Genomic DNA, 24,184 nt, shown 5'->3' on the forward strand with positions numbered 1-24,184 from the left:
CTCAGCCCACGTCAGCTCTGTGTGTGTGTGTGTGTGTGCCTGTGTGTGTGTGTGTATGTGTGTATTGTAATTTACTGAGTCCTGGAAAAGTGTGTGAGTGTGTGTGTGTGTGTGCATAAGGGAAACATCTCGGTGGAGGAGGAGTGGCTAGGAGTTACAGCAAATGGAATAACCGTCGGCCACTCCCAAGGTGAACATCTGAAGGAATCCTCGTACAGGCACACACACACACACACACACACACACATATAAGAGCATGTAATAGTAAGGGGCGACTCAGAAATGCACCTGGGGCACTTTCCCCTCTGTACTTGAACACCTGCCAGCAGTAATTTGTGTATCGAGAGAGGTGCCGGCATCTCCAAGCAGACAGACAACTGCAGATCGTCTGGAAGGTGTTTGTGGAGGAGCTGCCTGTCATTCCTTTAAAGTTCATCTATTTTAACCCTTTTTAATTATCCAGGTTAGTCCCATTGAGATCAAGGATCTCGTTTTAACACCAAACAGCAGCCGCACATTTAGTTGCAGACAAAATGACAATAAACACATTTCATAGACAGTCTAAAAAAAAAAGTGAGATAGAAACAGAGCATGTTATACTGGACCAAACCTGCTCACCCAACTGGTTTAAAGTAAATTCTGATCCTTAAGGTTGAATGCTACTATAATAATGTGTAACGTGTAACTACTTAACGTAGACTGGTTTCACCAGCACTTTTAAACAAGTTAAATATTTACTTATGATACGCTGATATGGAGTTGGCAGTGTGCAGTCTAATTCAATATTCACAAATAAGGCGTGGTTGACAAAGCATTGATGGCACCAGCATAAGCCTTAACTGACATGGTTACAATGCATAATGCTACACACGCAAGCTCAATGTATACCGAGCAAAAAATATAAATGCAACATGTAAAGTTTTGGTCCCATGTGTCATTAGCTGAACTAACATACCCCATCCACGAAAAGTTTATTTCTCTCAAAACTTGTGCACAATTATTGTTTATATAGTGTAACTAAATCTTTGAAATTGTTGCATGTATATTTTTTTTCAGTATACTTGAAAGTGGCCCAAGTGTGTAACTGATGCACATCCTGTCTCCTGTGACTCACTGTCCCAATGCTTTCCGTCCCATTTGGTTTCCATACCAACGGCAGTATGACATTTCCAAGTTCTTCCCAAAAGTGGCCGTCTGGCTGCAGCCCAGGAGGACCAAATTAAGTTTGTCTACTCTCAGAATGTTATTTAGTTTCATTTATTTATCGACTTGCATCTTTATGTCCTTGCTTTTACAACGGACCTACACAGATTAAATTTATGCTCAGTGGTAGAAACTGCAGTGTGGTAAAACTGACAGGAATGTTGGTTTGTAAAACACTACAGCTTTCTGCAGGCAGGGGAGAAACAAAGTCAATAGTGCCATCTAGTGTGGTGAATTAATAGAAAAGTTTCAAATTGGATACAGCAAGGAAAGAGGTGAAAGTATGCTTTATTTTACTGTTGACATGTGACATTTGTGGTTGGATGGTTAATCTCACAGACTGAATCAGTAATTAAAATTCACACTTTGACCTCAGACATAAATTAATGTGATCACAGCAGAAATAATGTTAAAACTGTAAAACCAGAATACAAAAATAGTGTCCACTTAATGTAAAAGTCCTGTTTCATCTGTGAGAAACATCACCCATGGACATGAGTGACAGTTGTGAAGAAGTAAAGTGGCAGTTCAATGAGAAAAGCAGCTAAACAAATAAATTAATGAATCCAATATAAAGTCTCAATAACTCCCCAAGAGCCGTGTTCATCCTCTTCATCCTGATCTGTAGTTTAGTAGAAGCCAGTGTCTTGAGCTGCCCAGTTTGGTGTCTGGGGGAAAAGGAAACAAGCAAAACAACAGAAGAGCCATTAGAGCATCTTGGCTCAAAATACATTATAAAAGGCAACAAAAGAAGAGTTTTGTTCCAAATTTAGATATCCAACAACTGAAAAAACGTGTCAGCCGCTCTTACAAAATGATTGATGGGACAAAAATACAAATTATGGCACCTTTTAAAGATAGAATCTCTCTCTCTCTCTGATAAAATGATGGATGCTTCTGTATTTTAGGGATGTAGGCAATTCAACTTTAGGTAATGAATTTTCCCCCAGAATGGAATGCGGTGTTTTGAAGACAAACTCCTTAAATAATGTTGCTGTCATGTTACTTTACAATTATTGTTATCATCAAAGTGGGAAGATGAATGAATGTGAGTCATCTGAAAAGGAGTATTTTCCCTCAACTCCATCAGAGGGCAGCATCACAAAGGATAGTGTTAAACGTCTACTGTATATGACAGGTGACCGGGCGGAGTGAGGATGATGGGACACACTCTGTAAAAATGTCTGTCTTTTCTACATTTTTATCCTGCAAATCAGTGCAAACATGAAAAATGGCCCCTTTAGATCCAGTGTTATTCAAAGACCTTTGCATATTTGTATAAATTGATATGATACCAGAAAAATGCCTAAAATTATCAATGAATTAACAGTTGCATGAAAAAAAAACATTGAAAACAAATATAATAAACTCATAACATCTTGGTTCACTAAAATCCTACTGATTGAACTAATCTGCTATTATTCTGTTATTAGTTGTTCATAAAGATAACGGCTCTGATTCTGAAAAGGTCATCCGAGTGATGATCTTTTTCTCGACTCATCAATTGATTGAATAACAAGCAGGTCGATAACATTGTACATAACAAATGTTTATATCCTCATTCTGAAAAAGCCCGCCCCCAACAGCCAATATTGCCTAAAGGTGATAAGTTTGCATCCCTGTGCGATATTTCGGGCCCGGCGTACCTCGTTTCTGTTGCTGTGGGCCTGCTTCTTCTCGATGTTCATCGCCAACATCTGGCTGCGGAAGGAGAGGCTCTTGGCCTTCTCGATCACCTGCTGGTACGGCGACACCGCGTTGTTGCCCATCACCACGTGACCCTAAAGGATAAATTCAAAAGACGTTTATTTATTTGAAAAGTAGTTCACCACTGGCTTAAATCCTGACAGGCTTGGATGTGCGTGAAGGACTGAGTGTTGAGGCTAAAGTATGCTACAGCTGCAGCCACATTTTATTTTTCCTTAGACTTTCAAATTGAACACAGTTATTTACATGGTGTTTTAAATATGTTTCACAACCATTAGGCTCATGGGAACTGTTAAAAGCAATACCATTTATTAATGCCACATTAATTCCTGAAAAATGCACTTGTGGAGATAGGTGATTTTCTGTCCTGTCCCGTCTGACAGCAACAAAATAAACAAACGGCAACATTACTATCCAAATGAGTAGTCAAAGTGATGTGGCTTGGCTGTGTATGCTAGGCTGAGCGATTTGAAGCTCATCTTACTGAAGGTGGATCTCAGTGAAGTGAATGCAGAGTCTCACCAGTTTAGAGTCGATCTTAGCGTCAAGTCTGGCGTTACGGATGAGGTTGACGATCCACCTCTCCGCCTCCTCAGGCGTCATGTTGAGCTTGTCTGCCAGCATGCTGAGCGGAGAAAGGGAAGGAGGGAGGGAAGGAGGGAGGGGAGGGCAATTCAGTTAAGTAAATATCCTCAGGGAGAAACCAAAGTCTGCGAAAGTACCCTTTTCACAGTTCACTGTTTAGTACTTGAAAAACTGGGAGGGCATGAATAACATCTAAAATTGGGGAGCATTGAGAAGTAATATTGCTCCGGAACATGAACTGTGCAGGTCTAGAAGTTAAAAAAAAAGAAAAAATCAATTCATCACTTTTACTCATCCTCTAAAGCAACCGTGCCTCCACACAAAAAAAAGAAAGACAATGCGCACAATGGCTCTGACAAGTAAGCCCCTTTCAAGGCCGCTGTACCCGATGCTGATACACTGATGAATGCGACAAAAGGTCTCGAAGATGAAGAGACGGGCATTCTCGATGAAGTCCTCAAGACAAGCAACCAGAAAGAAGTCATTCACAAGAACCTGGAGGGTAAAAAAAAAAAGACAAAATTGTCAATTTTATTCACCAAACAAGCATTCACATTCACATCAGGAGGTATCATGGAAAATCACAGTAAATAGTTCTTGTAGCTCTGTACCAGCATGGAGTGCATTTCCCTCTTGAAAACATATGTAATAATAAAATCATTCAATATCAGAGTTATGAGTGTGTAGCTATAATTTTAAATCGTATGAATCAGAATGGTTTTATTGGCATGACAAGTATACTTGTGTTGCCAAAGCACTCGTGGATATTAATAAGATGTTACAAATCACACGAGGTTTGCAGGCACCTCATCAGTTTGGGTGTTTTCTCTCGTCTTTCTGGCTGCATTTCCTTAAACCTAAAAAGGTCAAGTTAAATGCCATCTAACCTCGCAATTGATTATCTTCATACTGCCTTGTATTTGTTTCCAAATGGGGGTTTTGTCATCCAGGAGGCACGCATCATAATCACCATGATACATTAAACATCAGAAAATATGTTTTTTTCCTCATTAACATGCAAATTTATGCAGCAAGGTGCTCCAAAGCCTAATCAGGTCGTCTGCTCTACAGGGGGAACCTGTCGTGTAAGTACAAAGTTTCTATCACGTATTGTTCCTGTGTTCACAAGAATGTGTCTACACAAAGACGACATAATGTCCCATAAAAAAACATGATGATGACGCTAATGCACACAGCTATAAAACTTGGAATATTTTACTTGTAGAGTGATATGTATATTCTATATTCCATAGTATGTTTCACACGGTCTCTGTCAATATGTACTGTAATACTAAAACATGTTAATATGTCTCTGCACCAGTGTCACCCGGGCAAATCCCTGTTCTGTCTGACTTGGTGATTCAAGTAATTGTGATTGTGCTGATGCTAAAGAAGAACATGGGACCAGACTATCACCCGACATGAACCATGGAAGCTATCACCAGACACGAGCCCAATTGAGTATTTGTGGGAGATTATCAAATGACGTCTGTGTCTGCGTTTTACACAGCAGCGATCACAGAGAAACATCAAATGGGATGTTTGGCCACCTCAAATCTCCAGAACAGCTTAAATTTGTGAATACATTAGTGTCTGGAATTTCAAAAAGCGATGAGGTGCCATTATTCCACAAGGAGCTTTTATTGTACAAGAAATCCAATCATTGAATGCTTCGCAGTGGTATACACAGCCTAAGGTGTCGTAATAAAATCACACATAAATACTCAATTAGTTTAATAGCTTTCATAGCTTGTCATCAAGACAAGCCAGGCCCATTGCTGACATCATTACCATGCTTTTCAAACTATTTAATGAACAGTTTTCCTTTTAAATTAGAGGAATTTTATTCCAGGAAACACTGTTCCAAATGGGAAAAAAACTTCAAATGATGAAGTTTAAAGTAAGAATCTTTGTTTGTTTCAATTAGAATTATTTCGATCTCTAGGGGAAAGATGAACAAAAACCCTGTAAATAAATCCTGTAAATAAATCACCCCTGACCATTAAGAGTCAACAAAGCCTTTGACTATGGAATGACTTAATGAACTATGTTCATGCTTCCATTATTATGCTCACACTCAGTGACAGGATTGTTGATTGTTGTGCCTTGACAAGCACTGCATAATTTATACACAAAGGGTAAAAGCCAATTGATGAGTGCATGGAGTATGTGCAAAGTGGTCCCAGAGCACAACTACAAAACTGCAGTCAAGGGTTTCTAAAGAGAAGGCAACCGAGCCCCAAATCTGACAGCTGTTCCGCTTTGAAAATCAAACTGAATAAAAGTAAGAGCCAGCAAATCAGGGCAGACATGGATTTGCTCAGGCTGAATAGCTGCTAAGTTAAATGCCTAGGACTCAGGAGATCAGAGCACCATAGCTAAGGGAAGCTTCATATTACCCCTCAGTCCCAGGAGAGGCAAACTTTTATGGGGCGATTTAGGCCTATGCGCCATGACAAACACACACTGTCAGGCGGGCACAGTGAAGTAGAAAACTTTTGGAAGTTACTCTTACCGACTCACACTCCCTCAGTTTCTTCTGGGCGCTGTCGAAGTCAAAGTTCACATAGAGACATTCCACAAACTCTGTGATCGGGTCCTTGTATGTGTATGACTCCTGGGGAAGTGAGAGAGCAACCACTATTCAAGGTTTGACTAATTCCTTAAGGCACTCAACATGATGATTATTTCGCCAGCATTTATTAATCTTACCTGTTGAATGACTTTCACCAAGTCCTTGAGCACTTGCCTCCGTTTGCGTACGTCTTTGTTGGTGATGACTGCAGTTGTAAGGTAGCGCAGGATGTGTGGGCACATTGTCTGGATCGCATTCAGGTACCTGGAAAATACACAAGGCAGCATACAGTCGCATCATCATTAGTTGCCATCACAACGGCCTTTGGATACCATCTGTCCTTCTTCAAAAGAAAGGGAGTGCATTTTCCACACACACAAGCTGTGCTGATAAAACTTGTATTCATGCAATTAAATACTGTTTAATTTGCTACAAACCCTTTAATTTTTTTGCACGCCAAACCCCTTAAATTTATGCGCCACAACTTCCAAATAAATAGGACTCAGGATACCTTCAGGAAAAAAAAGAAAAAACATCAAACCAACAATACAGCAGCAGGGTGTCCATACAACAGCCTTATGTCCTTGAGCGAGACACTGAAGGCCTACCTGTTCACTCATTGTAAGAGGATGAGAGTGTCTTCTAAAGGCCTATAGCTGAACATATAAAATGTCAATGTAAAGCCCTCAGTGTATTAAAAAAAAACAACTAAAAACCACTTACTGAGGCTGGTAGAGGAAGAGCTCGATGATGTTGTCCCTGCCTTTAGGATGGTTGAAGAACACAAACAGGGACCAGTGGATGAGCCACGTTCTCTGCTGGAGAGACTGGAGAGGGGAGCTCACCGACTGGAGGGGAGAGGAAGGAAAGAGTGATATAAAAGAAAAAAAAAGGGAAGAAGAAGAAGAAAAGAATGTTATAAAATGTAGCAGGCTTTTCAGAAAATAATACCTGTGATAACTACACAGACAAACGTTCAAGGAGTGTTTTCATGCACAATTGTAGACAAATGTCCAAAGGAGCGGGTTTCATGCGAGACCAGTACTCTTTAACCATCATGGTTAGAATTTAATTTTAAAAACAGGCATACTAAGGCTCTGGTTTTGCCAATAAAACTTATTTATTGGGGCAAATGACCTAAAAAAATGCACTCCATATAGGGCTTCATCTGGGTCCCTCAATAAATGGCAATTTTATTTGATTGTACTCAAGATGCCTTGAGTTTCAATCTCATTGTCATGTGATTTCCTACCTCCCAAATAAAAAGGACTGTTAGAGGATGTTTTCTGGTGACTAAGTCTATTAGTTGTATCAGAAAATTGTGAGTTTCAGTACAATATTGTTGGATCTATCTTCTTACTTTTCCGTGTATAACTACTCTAAATCTACCAAATACTGTTGTGATTACATCTGTAAATAAACCTGCAAAATATAAAATACAAGCTTATTGGGTTTTCTTAAGTATTTGTCCCTTACATTGTTATCAATAGTCTCCCTTAGTCGAGTGAGGTCCTCCATGGCCGCCTCCCAGTTCTGCATCAGGATCTCAGAGGCCAGCTTCCCCCACAAAGAGCTCAAGGCATTTCTGTCTGTTGAGGGAACCTGAGACAAGAGTAACAAACTCAGTCTCTTAATCTTAATCAGATGACAGTGAGCAAAAGTGACAGTGCACACACTACAATGTAATTTGAAGAACAGACTATTCAATTCAATGTGGCTTGTACAGAGCTTGCTGTAATATTCTAATGTGAGTAGTTACTCTTACCAGCACACGGAAAAAGTAGAGGTACTCTGCAGCCCCAGAGTAGTTACCACACTCATACTGGAACTTGGCATACCTGTACAGCGTGTCCAGGTACTCTTGGCGGAACTGAGAAATGAGAAACAAGAGCATAAGGAACTCAAATAACTAAGAAGCACATGCAACAAGGGTAAAAAAAGTTTGTTAGTGACTGGGAGGTTTGCCTATTCTACCTGCAATTTGGCTGATAAAGGGTCAGTTATAAAACGCTAGGTTAGATATAAGCGGTTATAATGAAAGTGGATGTTAGAGGTCTACATCCTAAGAGTGTTCACACTAATCAACCTTTTTTCATACTGTCAGCACTTTTTTTTACATTAGACTTAATGGACAGTGGCTGCTGTGAGAAGGCGCTGAGCACAGTTGCGAAAAGTCTAGTTTTAATAGGAGTGCACATGAGGTGGACTGCTTTTTTGTGAACTGACTAATTACAAGGAAGATGAATTGGCATTTTACTGCACCTAGGCCACTGACAGTTTGCGACAACAAACACAACTAGAATGAAAATGGAAAGTACCAGTAGAGACGTTGGTAGTCATTGTCGCTCTCAACATAAAGAGTCAGTAAGGAGCACATTGGCTGTGTTCGGGAGTGAGAGTTGGACAATAATAGTGTTTGCCCATGGTGGAAGTTGGTCGTTATGGAAACAAAATGCACATCCAGCGACCTGCCTTTTCAGATTAAAATGCAGTGAAGGCAGCGCTTTTTCTACAAAAAGTAGAATAGTGTGAGTGCACCCTAACACTGCACAACTTACATTGTGTTTCTCCGACAGATAGTCGAACAGCATCCGCCCATCTCTGAGGAAAAACAAAACAACGGATCAAATGATGTAAAGTCAGTCAGATGAGCCTTTAACACTCACCTACTTTCAAAACTGTCACTGAACATCAGTGTACGACAGAATGAACAAAGCATGTGAGAAAGATGTGTTGATCTGACCTGGTGGACTGCATCTGCCGCGTCGTCTCTGGGTCTTCAAACATCTTAACAATGGGCTCCGTCTCCGACTGCAGCTGCTTCAGCTGGGCCACCACAGTGGTCCTCTTCTCCCTCAAGGCTGAGAGTGGAAACTTTCTCTCATTAGTATACTGCTGTTGCATGAGTGGTAGTAAAGTCTAAATTAAGGGAAAAACAGCTTTCCCTAATGGTCAACAACAGTAGTACCTTTATGTTTAGGAAACTGGATGGAAAATTAATCGCAGCTAACAGCAAAATTCTGGTAAATTGTTCATCATTACAGTAAGGTACATCTACTCTTCCTCGATGGATTCCCATTCTGTTCTAAAAATCTTGCTTGGCTGATAAAATATTTCAAGTAGCCAGTTAATGTTGGGATTTCACTGTGGCTACAAGATGGAAAGGCTAGTTTGTGTGACACAATCACATATCTGTGAAACACACACAGACTGTTATCAGGTGTGTAAGCCTTCTTACAGTGTGGGATTTCCTTGTCTGGATACAGGTTTTTGTACACATCCATGGCGAAATCCACCATGTTTGTCTCGCTGAGGAGATCCAGCTTTCCCTGAAGAAGTTCCTTTTCATTGTAGATCTGTTAGAGTTAAAGAAATGGAAAGTTTCAAGATATTTAGTTGCCGTTTGAACATACTACAGGAGTACATATGAATGTTTAGTCGCCCAATACAGTCAGTTAAAAGAGGCTACAGGATAAGACGCAGGACAACATCAACTAGACAAGAAGCCCTGGAAAAATACATAATTGTCAGTAGTCTTTCAGATTCGCCGTCGGCTATTGATTATATAATTATAGTTAAGCTACACCATAACTATAGATTGTTAACTGAACTTAGCAGTAGCTATTTACTGGCAAACTAGGTAACGTTACTGCTAGCTAGCTAGCTAGCTCGGCCGTGGCGGATCAATGCTAAAGTCGTGTTCTCAGGTATTAAAGTCCACTGATAAACAGCGAAGTAATATTTTGGCGTTATACAATGCTAACAACGTTGTACCTCTTTCACAGATAGGAACTCCAACAGCGGAAAGACCAAATGCCGGTCCAGGAAATGTGCTATCCTAGTTGTCAAATCGTAGTCCGCCATGTTTGCAGGCTTCAAACACGAACGTTATAAACAAACCAAGCGCAGACACAACAGAGGCACGCTCGTCTCTGTCACTGCGCTGCCGGTGCTGCATGAAGGGGTTTGGTCAGCTCGTAGCGCTACATCACTGTTTATCTGACTGCTACACAAGCTGCTGAGTGATGCCCACAAACCAGGGCTCAGACAGATACATTTACATTAGAAAATAAGGACATTTGACGGGCTTATAGAAAAGCACATGATTAGGTAACTAAAGTCCATATCTGGAAAAAGTAGGTTGGCCTGATGGTTTCCAATGCAAAGGACTGTAATTGTAGCTAATCGTGTAACCATCTACCACAACCATCTATTCTAAAAATGTCCCTTGTTAAATTAAAAAAAGTAAATACTTGAATAAACCAGCCACTGTGGTCGTTGATTAAATGAAAGCCTTTGCTGATCCAGTGCTGGCCGCTCTTCTTTTCTCATTTATTAGATTGGGAAATGTTTTTGGGAACCTGCAACATTATAAAATGAAAACAAAATACCTCTGAAAATGTCACTGTGCCTGTGTAAGTACTTCAGCCTTATAAATGTACAATTGGTTTTAGAGCTCAAGCAGTGGATTAGTTCAGATTATTACATTATTTCCCAGCTATTTCAAGAGCTACAGACAGACAGGAGGACACAAACATACTGTAGATGGATAGACAGACAGACAGAAGATTAATAACTATTGAACATGCTGTTCTTTTACACATTTCAGTTCATTTCATTTATATTTTATACCTGCTTTATGTACACATGTAATGAAAACATTGCATGTGTTAATATGAATCTTCTGCTGGAAATGACAGGCAAGTCAAGCATAATGGTAAAACTTTTTTTTCCCCTTGGTGGTAGTCAAGTTGTTGGCATGCCATCGCACATCAAAGAAAAGTACTGGTCCTTCATGCCATACTGGAGATCCGATGACACAGCACAAACATCTCTCCACATCAATATGAAGAAACGTCTGGAACGACGCTTCACAGTTTGAAAAATGGCTTCGGAAAATGCTGAAGTAAGGTATTAATGTCTCAAACCGACCAAAAATATTTTAGGTCAAACATATGGACACAAGGGAACTCTTAACACTTTTGACATGTGGCCGACCTGGCTGAGTGTCTGGCTGTTTTCTTGTCCTCTTCCAGGTCTGAAGTTTATTCAGGCAGGTAACAGATCAGAGAGGCAGCATGCTGAACTTTGACAGCATCAGTCACTGAGAGGGAAAAAGCAAAAGCTCAGCTCGCCGGTGATATATTACCATTTGAATCCAGCACTTTATCACTGAGGTGTGACCAAGTCAGCTTTGCTCGAGTCCCAAGACAGTCTCAAGTCTTGTGGCACAAGTCTCAAGTCGATTCTCAAGTCTGAATGTAGACCACCAAGTCAAGTCAGAACAAATCAAGAGTCCAGTATCAATTTAATATCTTAAAGAAAACTAAATATCTAGGACTTTTCAATGCAATATGGTTTTAATAGGATAAAAACTTGGTAAGAGCATCATGAGTTTGATTTCTATAATCAGTTTCAACTTCAATAAATTCAATCATTCCATACAAATTCAGAAAACAGAATTTAAATTCAGTCGTCTGCTGGAACAAATCTCATCACTTTCAATCTGAGTCATTTACATAAACACAAGATCTTTTGTCAAACCTTTTCAAGTCATCAAAGTACAAGTCAGAGTCAAGTCCCAAGTCACCAGAACCCGAGTCAAGTCAAGTCTAAATATTCTCTTCATGCATCAAGTTAAGTCTCAAGCAATTAAAACTGTGACTCGAGTCAAAGTCATGTGACTCAAGTCCCCGCCTCTGCTGATCACGCTTTGTTCGTATCCAGATCCAGGCTGATGGTAGAAGCCTGGATCGCTCTTGCCTCTCTCTGCCTCATCTCTTTTCTCATGTCATTACCAAAGGTTTCTTCCATGTTTTTTTCCCATTTAAGGATTTCTTGTAAGTTTTTCCTTGTATGTTTTGAGGGTCTAAGCCTGGTGTTGCCGGGTAGGTTAGGCCATGTAGAATAGGCAGGCTGGCTATATGTCTTGCTAAAATTTGCTATTGTGTGTCTTATGCTTTCTTCTGCTTCCTTGTGTTTGTCTTGTATAAGTAGAATAAGTAGAATAAATATACTTGAATTTGAACTTGAACTGGAAGGAGGAATGAAGCTACGGTACCACTCAACACTGTTGCTGGGACAGCCGAGGAAGGGCATCAGCAGGACAGAAGAGAGCAGGGCAGGTTTTGAGGAAGTCTCTCTGCAGGCTCCTCAAACATCTTCAGAAACTCAGTGGCAAACTCTGGGGGTGAATAAGAGTTCACTGTCCTCACACAGGTGTCTCTGGAGAGGGAAGCCAGGGCAGCAGAGGAAGTGTGCCAGACCAACAGAAGCACAACACACACTTTGCCACAAGGCTTGCAGGAGTCGAGGGGACAGTTTCCATCGCCGCCTGGCCGGGGCAATGGAGGCTGGAGCCGGGCTCATTAGGGCCGATCGATCGTGACGATACTGAAGGTGCTGTGGACCTTGTCGTCGTCTCCGCCTTCCTTCAGTCTTCCTGCAGCTCCCTTACAGCTCCCTGCTCAGCGACTCTCATTCTGAGAAGTCAGCATGAAGGAGAACAGAAATTGCCTTTAAGCTTTATGGAAATGATTAATTGTTATGTACCGTGTTTATGACTGCTTATGTGAAAAAATACTTGCGCCTGACAGACAGCCAATAAATGACAGTTTTCTTGCCAGTTCAGCGAGGCTGTTCCCCTCCACCAGAAGCTCATTTAAATACCCTGAAATAAAGCACAAATATAGATTACCTTTCCTTCCAAAGAACAACTCTCTCCTTGATAATTAGTTAGTATCTATGAAAAGAAAGGTGGTGATGGTGTAGATGAGGCCAAGCTGTACTCACTCCCAGGAACCAGATCATCACCTTTTTCTGTAAAAAAAAAAAAAAAAACAGCTGAGAACTCACTTTTGATCTGTGATCTTTTCAGTATTCCAGCAATCTTGCAAGATCTGCTGCAACTCCTAAGTCCGAAGTTGGTTAGTTAATAGTGTGCTAGAACAACTGTGGTTCTTTGGCTTCCCCCCTTGAGGTTTTACTCAACCAATGAGATTGTTTTAAATGTTTGCATAGCTAATAATAATAATAATCTTTATTTATAGAGCACTTTTCAAAATCCACGTTACAAAGTGCTTCACAAAGGCAGCAAAATAAAACAGACAAGTCATAAAATCATTAGGTTTTAAAAGAAAACAGATAAAAACAATTTGGTGTATAAAAACCAATACAGTGTAGGAAAAGAGAAGAATAGGAAAAGAAAACATTTTTTAAAGGAAATAAAAGACAGTTCAAAGGAAATTAAAACTCAAGTAAAATCAGGAAAGGCTCTCCGATAAAAGTATATTTTAAGAAGGGACTTAAAGGAGATCACTGACTCAGCCGACCGGATTTCCTCGGGCAGATCGTTCCAGAGCCTCGGGGCCCTGACTGCAAACGCTCTGTCCCCATTAGTTTTCAGCCTGGACTCTGGAACAGACAAAAGACCTCTGCCCGAGGATCTCAAAGTATGTACCGGCACGTACGGTACTAAAAGGTCAGAGATATAGCAGGGAGAGAGGCCATGAAGAGCCTTAAAAGTAATCAGTAAAATCTTAAAATCTATTCTAAAACATACTGGGAGCCAGTGTAAAGGGGCTAAAACAGGAGTGATGTGATCACGTCTCTTGGTTCTGGTTAAAAGCCTGGCAGCTGAGTTCTGTACAGTCTGGAGTCGATCAATAGATTTTTGGTTCAGGCAAGTAAAAAGGCTGTTGCAGTAATCCAGGCGTGATGAGATGAAGGCGTGTAAAATGGTCTCTGTGTCTTTAAAAGTTAAGATAGATCGTATTTTTGAAATATTTCTAAGATGATAAAAACATGATTGCACAAGCTTTGTGGTGTGCTGCTCAAAACTTAAATTACTGTCAAACCAGACGCCAAGATTCCTTGTAACGGGCTTGATATGATCCAATAGGGGACCAGCCGAAGGCAGAATTTGTTTTGCCATGTGTTGGGACCCAATGACAAGGATCTCTGTTTTGTTTGAGTTCAGCTGAAGAACATTTTTTGACATCCAGCTTTTGACACCACAAAGGCAGTCATTAAGTGAACTCAGCATTCCAGGGTCTGTGGATCTGACGGGCAGGTACATCTGCGTATCATCAGCATAAAAATGAAAAGAGACACCATGTCTATGAATAATGTGCCCAAGGGGAAGCATGTATAAAGAAAATAAAATTGGTCCCAAAACCGACCCCTGAGGCACACCATACTTAACAGAAGAAAATGAAGAGACATGGTTGTTCACAGAGACACAGAACCTCCTATTCGACAGGTAAGATGAAAACCATTCTAAAGCTGTACCAGATATCCCCACCCAGTGCCTCAGTCTATCTAACAGGCTGTGATCGATCGTATCAAAGGCTGCGCTAAGGTCCAGGAGTACAAGGACGGAGCACATGCCATCATCAGCAGCCATTAAAAGGTCGTTGGTAACCTTGAGCAGGGCAGTCTCAGTGCTGTGATACTTCCGGAAACCAGATTGAAACTTTTCAAAAATGTTGTTATTTTCCAGTGCAGAGAGAAATTGCTTGGACACAGTTTTTTCTAAAATTTTTGATATAAAAGGTAACTTGGAAATTGGTCTATAGTTTTGAGGGAGAGAGGGATCCAGCCCAGGTTTTTTTAGCAGTGGGTTTACACAAGCAGTTTTAAAATAGCTAAACTTCCAGGCTGTGCGTGGTCACCTTCTCCTCCACCGTCCAGGCCGTCGATGGGGAGCGAGGCACTCATGCACACACAACACACATGCATGCACAAGCGTACAAGCATGCAAACACACACACACCAACAACAGTGTCCCAGGCTGTGGCTGTGCTGGACAGCTCCTGCCTGGGTGTGAATGTGTGCGTGCCTTTACGAGTTAAATAAAAGTACGTCAAGGAACTGATAAATAGGTTGTCTTGTGTAGCTGTTAAAAAAAAACTGCCCTCTCATCACTTTCCGGTTCTCTGTGTTTTTTTTCTCAGAGGCCGCAGTTGAGCGAAGACATTTTCATCAGTTTCTGGATACGTGTGTCGGCAATGAATTCCCACATGAAATCACTATGAAAGAGCTTACTCATACCTTACTACAACACTGAAAACCCAGCCTGGAATATATGTCGTTCTCTCTTGCACACATCCCCAGCTCTCTCTCTCTCTCCATCTCCCCCTCTCTCTCTCTCTCTGTCTCTCCATCCTCCGGGCCAGTGACATCACAGGACACATCCAGGACTCAATCTCGGGGGCTGGCTGCCTTCCACAACTTCTTTTATAGGAACAAGAGCCAGCTGGATGTGAAGAGCTTCAGTGAAGAAAGCCAAGGACATAATAAAAACACAAGGGACAAAAAAAAAATGAAACTGTACACCTTGATGAATTACTGATAAAGAATAATGGTTCTATGAAAAAAAAATGTAATACACGCACACAATATGATCACTAAAATTCAATGTCTTGCTGTACGACCGCTGTGCTTTTACGTATTGATCACAGCGCAAGTGTCAGAACAAATGAGAGCTAATGAATTTTCATGCTGTGACTATAAAACTGTGGCAGTAAATTTATATCAGGAGGAACATAACAGTCTTTCCCGAGGCGACTCTCCCTCCCTGAAAGTCAACTTCACATTCAGTTTCCAAAGGCGTCATTATTATAATCTGTTGAATGATGTTTTTTACCCGCAGAAACAAGACTAGCGATGATTGTAACTGCGTGGCTTGTTAGGCGTGCTGGCTGTGCTGCGGTCGCCAGGCAACAGTGGCAAGACATTTTCTCACACTGCCCAGTCCCATATTAAAGCCTGTCCATAACCTACACTAAAACCGTTATATTCTGTAGGTGTGTTCATGCTGTGAGTGTAAACCAGGGCTGGGGTTGATTCATGAATGAACTCATCAATTCCAATTCAACTGAGGAATTGGAATTTTGAAAAAACCTACAGGGAACAGAATTGGAATTTCAGGAAGTTGAATTTAATTAAATGTTTTCTTTTTGTTTGTTTTTTCTTACCACATATCTGAGATTACACATAGTGTTATATATTATCACTACTGAATATCACAAAATGTTAAAGTTGCCTTTCAGGTGGTATTTGATGCATAACATGTAATACATACATTATGATTGTTTGATTAGTTAGAATTTTGTAATGTTTAGCAAGTCAAGACACGCTGGAGTTTTATTCAATTCAATTATTTTATTTAATTCAATTCTGTTTCCTTAGAGCCGGCTGACATTCTGATTCCAATTCCAACTCTTGGAATTGGAATTGGAATTCATGCATTCTCCATTCAATTCATGAATGACCCCAACACTGATGTAAATGGCACGTGTTATTTGGTCAGTATCTTTGAACAGGGTGCTGCAGCCTTACTTTAAGTAATCATATGGCAGGACTGTTAGTCCCTCCAGTTTTTTCTCTGGCCTTTCACTGCAGAGAGAGAATCTACCTAGGATGTAAATGATCAGTTGCACTCCATCTTGCAAAATTGACCTCAAAGACACTGAGTATTGAAAACAGACTATTTGATTTTACCTGCCAGCGTTTGCATCATGGACTGATTTGATGTCCTCTAAACTGGAATGCAGCCTAATACATAATGTAAGGCAAAAAATAAAAAGTAAGTCTAGACACTGGCTGAAGTCACTTCTCTGGATGAGATGCTGTCTGTCATCTAATTCAACTGTGCACTTTTGAACTCGTCTTGAATTTGGTAGAGAATCTGTCTCTCATGCTGTCAAGCGCAGGACTCGGGGGTTTGAGTCTGGGACAGGCTGCAGTCTTTCTCCAGCCTGAGTAACACATGGCCGTGCCATTTTGTGCACATAAACAAAAATAATTTTAGGTATAATATCTCAAGTGTCACATTGATTGGAACCTTACCTCTCTGAACAAGCTCACCAGGCGGCGGGACGGAGAGTAACTAAACACTTTGCCCAGTAGATCTTCTCCCCAGAACAAATTGTTGTGCAATTTTAAACCTGCTCAAAGTACAGCAAGGCTAAAAAGGAGCAGAAGCTCATCTATGTTTGTGTGTCTTCTTTGTCTACGATGTGTGTATTAGGTATGTACACACGGATGTATGTGTGTATGTATGCATTCATGTGTTAAAGGTGCTATGTGTAACATTTTAAACATCAATATATCATTGTCAAATTAATTGTGATACCTTGGTATAATTAACTTAAAAAAATAAGACTATGGTCGAGGCAGTTGGACGCCTCTATCACACCAGTGGTATTGTTAGTGCTGGTGTTTCTCAAAATTAAGACCACATTTCCCATAAACCCTGCTGTTAATTATACTAATGTCTCAAAATGAATGTGGTAATGATAATGTATGTATGTATCAGTATCTGTTTATGTGTGTAGCCTATGTGTTTATGCATGTAAGTATGTATAAATGGAAAACATCAAACTTTAGTCAGTAAGGCTCAGTGTATTGCTTGGCTGGTTCACTCAGCCACAGGCAGAAGTTATCACCAGCAGAGTGCAGGAGACAGAACGAGCACAACCAGGATCGCCTGTGGTGTGAGAGAGAAAGTGTGTGTGAGAGAGAGAGAGAGAGGTGGAGTGATGAAAAAGAATACATACATAAAAAATAGAGGGGAAGGAATAAAGAAGCGAACAAAAATGAAACTTTTGTGTCTCACAGTCACAGATTTACAGCAAAACGGCAACGCTCAGATTAATCTACATTTACAATAACTAACACAATAAAATAGCCCAGTAACACATATAAATACACAAACAAATCTACAAATTGTGTGTGTTTGTGTATAAGCATGTGTTAATGAGTGTGTGTATGTGAGGGTGGAAAAAGACAAAGTTGCAGTGGAACAAAAAAATGCATTAAAAAGGTGATCGTAATATTTCTAATGGCAAGAATTCAAATCACATTATCGGTTTACTCCGAGTATTTACTTCAAGTATAGACTTAAAACCAACAAAAGCAGAGCTCTCTCTCATGTTGCTGGGAACGGTGTTGGAAACGTGGGCGGCTCGTACTCGTACTCAGCAGATCTGAACAACAGCACACCGTCACCTCCACTGTCTTCCTCAGAAAAGCTTGTGTGGAAACTGAAGGACAGATGAGGCAATGAATGAACTGAGCAAACTGTCAAGTGAGAGTTCACGTACTGTCTTCTTTGTCAGTTACCTTTACAATTGAGCAGGTGAGGGGAACCGTGTGCTTCAGGAGTGGGAAAACGAGTTCTCAGTGCTTTAATCCCAGATCAGCAGAGGCGGGGAATGGCCCTGCACCAACCTGACTACCACCAACACACACACACACACACACATGCACACAGACGCACGACTCATGACCCAATTAAACTTGTGCTATCCCTTCCAAGATGTGTCTATGTGAAGTTAAGGCGCTATTAACCTGAATGGGTCTGTGCATACTAGGTAATCCAATGGAAAAAAAAAGGCTGAAAAAACTGCATATTAAAGACCTATGGCCTCGACTGTGCGATAGAATTATAGTCACAGAGAGTGCCTCCTTTACAAATAATGTGTCTATAAAGTGGGAGCACAGTTAATGATATGCTTGATGACAATTTTGTGCTTAAAAATCTAATATGTCTGAAACTGCATCTCTAATATCTGTCTCTCTCACAGTTGTGCTGCCAGTTCTGCTACTTACTCCTACAAGAGTAGAATACGGTGGATGTAGCCTGAGGTGCAGAGTGTTTTATACTGTACACCAGAATGGAAATTATTCCTACATCAGGTCTTGGATGCATGCACAAAATATCAACTCAAGTGTGTGGAACATTAGACTAATATTGGAGAGTAATTGGGTGTTTTTCTTAATAAAGACAATAGGTATATAGGCTCATATTATTGCAGGGTAGGGCTGGTTTTCACCTATTTCTGTATTTTGTCGATTGCAGCTTAATTTACATAGATTTCTACTCTGAGTGTGCATTCTTGCTTAAGGCTCCTTTCCCAGTATACGCTGTAACTTCAAGGTTGTAATGTGCAGATAGGAGCGCATGCATTAAGACCCAAATCAAACACCAGCGCTTAATGAAGGTCTGAATGATGCTTTTAGTGAATTTTGGGCCTTGCCTTCTTAATGTAATGGCTTACTCATCGTGCTTTAAGCCCTCAGTCTCTCTCTAATATTAACCTTTCACTCCAATTTTCTGAAGTCTCATGCCCCGCTGAGATCTTTAGATTTATCCTCCAAAATAAATAAAAAACATCTAAACCACACAAACAGCTTCAGATTCATTATTAAGAATTTGAAGATGGTCCAGTGCATCCCTTGTGTTTCATTTTCCAAGTATAGTATACATTTTTTACAGATATAGGCAATTTTTTCCCATCATAAACACCTATATGCACATTACATGTGAAAGGGAAGAGACAGGCACAACTGCGTCACCATTTATAGGGCAGACTTTGTAAACAATGCAATGAAAAGGCCAAAATAACCAACTACAAATTAAGCCTTCACAAGGAATTTATATTTCTCTATCTGAATATGGCCCGAGGGAGAAGCCAACAAATCAAAATAAAGCTTGTTGACATCTCTGCAATAAACAAACAACTCTGCTAATTACTCCGATAAACTTGACAGAAATCATCCTATATGGAATATGCAGCAGGGGAATGAATTGTGACTGGGCTGATATTATATACATATGTACTAATATATAATATACATTTTGCTAATTACGCTGCAAGACAAAGCACATCAGAGGGAAGAGGACATGATCATCTGCATTGCAAGGGATTCAAAGGCAGAAACCTGGGACAGAGGAAGGTCTGTGAAGTTCCCTGCTCAGTATGCATGCTCATTATTTTCTGTGGCGTCTATAGGAGGAGAAAGAGAGAAAGTGCAGTGTTGTTAAGCACATATATTTTTACATCACTTGCTGTCTGTCTGTACATGATGTAGGATCACTTGAATCAGCTTGTTTTGATGAGGTTTGAGTGGCAGGTGGCATAATGCACCTAGAGAACATGTGGGGTTTGGGCATACAAGCTGGAACAACAACAAAGAGCTGCTTTTTTCTGGATTTGTAGCCTGGAGCGCTTCGTCAAGGCCTCTGTTCAAAAGACACAATAACTGAGGCACAACTTCATTCAATCAGACCCCAGTTTCTGCCTCTGCTTATATAGTAAGACATTATAATGAGCTGAATGTGAATATATTCAAAGATGGGCAGTGTTTAAATTAAATGTATGGGGAAATACGTGTTTACTTTTACTCATTTACTTAATTAGATTGTGTATTTTGTAATTTGTATTTGGCTGAAGTTAAAGAAAAAGATGCAATTTGTATCAAGATACTTTTGGAAGGAATATTTGTTATATTTCAGAATACAAAATACAGCACTTTATAAAATAGATCAGATTTCTGTCAAATAAAATAGGTGCTATCAAATCCAGACTTTGCACACTTTGCTTTGGCTGCAGCTCAGTGATGGACATGTTGTCAAGACAAGTCAGTGACAAGCTCATGACTCACTTGACCCGTCCTGAGCCTGCAGATCTGCACAGCTCAGTAAATGTCCTAAAGTAAGCCTGTCTGTCTATCTGCCTGTCAGGTGAAAAACATGCACATATTTACTGCAATTTGTATTTCAAGTACTGCACACTGGGCTAAAATCAACTGAGCATGACATTAGAGGATGGAGAAAACAATCAAACAAGGTGTGTCGCTATATGGAGGGTCGACCCCAAACGAGTCGATTCTTCAACTGCAACAGTGCAGTGAGGGTCGACTCTTGGTATTTGTCAATCCCACTTTTTTGTGTTGTCTGTGCATATGTAATAGCTAATTGGTCAAGAGACAGGCCAGAAAAGGCAAAGGCTATAGTCCCTCAAGAAAGAATTACCTCAGCTTAGCATTTTGGGTGCAACCTGCTGCTATCTGGAAGCACCTAGCTAGCTAGTTAGCATGTTTAGCCCCAATTTGGTTTAGTCAGAAGCCGCGGGAGAGCAGTATCTCTTAACAGGAACAGTTCGTTTTACAATATATAACACATTCCACACAGACAAGTCACCAACTTTGGCAATGAAAATCACTATCACAGCAGGCTAATGATTTATCATTGATAAGCTACTCTTTACCTAAGTTATAATGCTCATAAAAATTCTATTTGTTTGGAGTTGTTTAAGTATTTACTGTGAGAAAAACATTACTGAAATATTTGAACTGTAAATAGTAATCTTGCATTAGCCAACTTTCCAAAATAAGTCAAAAGGATGCTGGAATTCATTTTTTATTGTATTTTTTTGTATTTTGAAAATATAAGTTATTTATATATTTAATTAAATACATATATACTTGATATCAGTATTTTGTAATGTATTGTTATACATTTGATATGCAAGTATTCGAAATTTGAAACATTTTGATTGAGTGTTTTTTGCCCATCTGTGAACACATTAACCCTTGCAGCTGCTGTACCAAGCAGTAGGTGCAACCAATTATAAATGCCTTCCAGTAGCCTATTAAATTTTATTTGATGCATGTTTAGCTCTCTGTAAATGCTTGCTTGCTTGCAGCCTCTTCTCTGGTGGGAGGAGGGGTGCAGTCGATGTTTAATAGCAGACTCCAAAGCACCAGGGCAAAAAGTATAGACTTCTCGGTAATTGTACCTACTGTAGCTGCAGCACATGAAAAGAAAACCTCAGGACTTTCTAGAATTCTTCAGTCGGGAATATAAGAATATTGATTCTGATAGACCGGCACAAACAGAATAAAAGCAATCAATGGTTATGAAAAAAAGCCTCTTACAGTGGTTGATGCTAAGAGATTGCACTCAATTGATTCACTCCAAATAAAGGCTGCGACTGTCTGTAAACCCTCCAAGGCTTTTGTTTCTGTCTGTCACTAAGCGAGTCTCCACTGAGTCACACTCTGCTACCGGGGGGGACGAAATCAAACTCTCCTGAAGATTTAGCCTCAGTCTTATAAGGACAACTTCAATTGAATTAGTATTCTGTAGAAAGCTCTTATGTTCTCGCCCAGGTATCTGCACAGACATGGGAGCCCGGCACGCAGAGTAAATTGCAGCATAAATCAGAGGCAAGGTAAGCAAAACTGTCCTGCTGTGAGATTAATTCTACCCCACCCCACCCCACCCACCTCACCCCCGAAGTGCTGAATTACCCATTCACTAGAATTACAGATTGAGAGGTCTGTATGATTTTTTTCTCAGATAGATGCTTGCATATGCTTGAGTGTCCCATCTTGATGAATCTGTATTTCCAGTCAGTGTATATCTGAGACTTGAGTGATCCACTCTGCGGCAGCTTAAAGTAAGTCTTGAGATTTAAGAAACTGAGGAAATGGGAAAGGCCCTGGTATAAACATGACATACTATATCCAACTTTACACATTAACATCCCACTTCTTGTATCCAGAACAATCCTATCAACCTGATTCATGCTGTAAAAGCCTCTTCCACCCTGCCAGTCCCACCGGTGGGTCCATCATTACAGATGCATGTTGCGCTGCCAAGCTGTGTTCAAACCTACAGAACTTTATTTTAACTTCTAGTCAAGATCCCAAGGTTTCTAAAGATACCAAATATGCCATGTTGAATTACATGGAAGTGCATAGAAAATGATGCACAAGACATCTAGATGGTGCAGCCATAAAAAAATGACATGTTGGGTTTGAATATTTCACTCAATATAAGCAGCTATAGCTTCAATGAAAGAGCAGATACAGAATATGTATGATATGATGTAAAAATATGTTTTGAAGCTACTTAAGAGGAATTTTAAGGGGGTTCATCAGTTATTTTCAGTGATATTTTGGTACTTTGGTAAAACATTTACGCTTTTTATTACGTGTACCTCCATATTCATGAACTTTTCACCACAGAATCCCTGAAGATCTGTGGTCATTCAAAGCGTTTGAGCATTTCTGGCTTTCTTTTCTGACTCTCCTCTCAAAAACCAGTCTAATATACAAACACAATCAGCACAATACCTACATCTAGCAATTAGTCACAGCTTGTTTACTTGCTTTGAATGCACAAGTCTGATCAGTAGGTTTGGATGTGCACAGCATAAGGATGTTTGTACCAAGTTCTCTATAATTTATGACCCTGTTCCTAAAATCACAGCTATTATCTCTGTGGTTTATGTATGTAGAAGAATGATATTTACAATGGGGATTCAGATGAATGCAACTGAGTCAGAATTATAGTCTGAACACTGTTGGTGGCTGCAGATCCCCACAACAGCTGATGATGGGGATTTTCATGAACTTTTTTATATATATATATATATTTACCTTTTTTCAACCAGGTAGCCCTACTGAGATTTTTCTCAAGAGAAGATGTCTGTGGTATGCATAAAAGAGCTAAAGATGAAAATGCTGTGCTACAGCGAAAAACTGCTGTAAGCAGTTGCTTCAGCATTCCAGGGATCGGTACTGTAGAAATTATGTTTGATCTCAACAGACTGGAGGTCTGCAGAGAAAGTGTTTTCTATCTCTCTCTCGGGTTTTTTTGTAAAAGAGAATTTTCTACAGCAGGCATATTGCGACAGCGGCTGACACGTCTGCTCAAATGAGTTGTGCAGCTCAAAGCCCCTTTATACCATGTATAATACAGGGAATGTGTACAAGTTTTCACACACACCATGACAGCCACCACACTGGGAAAAAAACAGAAAAAGCATCTTTAACTCCCTTACAAGTAGAGCCTCAGCGTGGCACACAGGCATTTCTCCGTAGCAACAGGCTGACCCCGTTTCTATGGTTATGGTGTCCTTTCTGTATTTCTCCCAGGACAGCGATGGCGAAAAAAGGGACAGGAGTATGTGGGCGCTGTTCAACCTACAGCAGGTGGTTCACTTAATCACCACAAACAAAGGAATAACATGATAGCAGCAGTCAATAGATGCACCTGGAGAGCAGGATCAGTGAATGCCGGCACCTACAGCGCAGTTGATGCTTCCCCTCAGCGGTATATACCGAGTTTAAGGGTTATATCAAGTTCAGCAAAGACGTTTCAGCGCTTAAACTGAACCGATCTGTGAACACCTTCAGATAGTTGACTTTTCTCCACCCCAGTGTACCAAGTTAAGATGCAGCCTACAGGTATATCTGCCTCAACAAATATGTTTCAGCTCTTAAAGCCTCCTGGCAGAGAGCATGAAAGGCAATGGG

At 40.3% G+C, this 24,184-nt stretch overlaps 1 protein-coding gene across 1 annotated transcript; it reads right to left on the reverse strand.

Annotated features, from left to right (window-relative positions):
* Positions 1–1,458: 1,458 nt before the first annotated feature.
* eif3eb (eukaryotic translation initiation factor 3, subunit E, b) lies at positions 1,459–9,956 on the reverse strand. The gene is made up of 13 exons (XM_071894966.2): positions 9,845–9,956; positions 9,309–9,426; positions 8,814–8,931; positions 8,629–8,671; positions 7,836–7,940; positions 7,547–7,672; positions 6,794–6,918; positions 6,208–6,334; positions 6,011–6,112; positions 3,881–3,990; positions 3,433–3,535; positions 2,850–2,984; positions 1,459–1,871 (listed from the first exon to the last, which is right to left on the reverse strand). Exons 1-13 carry the CDS (start codon positions 9,932–9,934, stop codon positions 1,833–1,835), a joined length of 1,341 nt encoding a protein of 446 aa, XP_071751067.1. The 5' UTR covers positions 9,935–9,956; the 3' UTR covers positions 1,459–1,832.
* Between the last annotated feature and the right edge of the window lie 14,228 nt (positions 9,957–24,184).

Source organism: Centroberyx gerrardi, chromosome 19 (genome assembly GCF_048128805.1).
Source record: "Centroberyx gerrardi isolate f3 chromosome 19, fCenGer3.hap1.cur.20231027, whole genome shotgun sequence".
NCBI classification, from domain to species: Eukaryota; Metazoa; Chordata; class Actinopteri; order Beryciformes; family Berycidae; genus Centroberyx; species Centroberyx gerrardi.

Bases quoted from the DNA above. Each gene is read 5' to 3' on its own strand.
- eif3eb (XM_071894966.2), bottom strand. From the start codon at position 9,934: ATGGCGGACTACGATTTGACAACTAGGATAGCACATTTCCTGGACCGG. The intron at 6,335-6,793 runs GTAAGTGGTTTT...TGTATTTTCCAG, and splicing joins CTCTTCCTCTACCAGCCTCA to GTACCTGAATGCGATCCAGA. The intron at 1,872-2,849 runs GTACGCCGGGCC...CTTTTCCCCCAG, and splicing joins CCCACAGCAACAGAAACGAG to ACACCAAACTGGGCAGCTCA.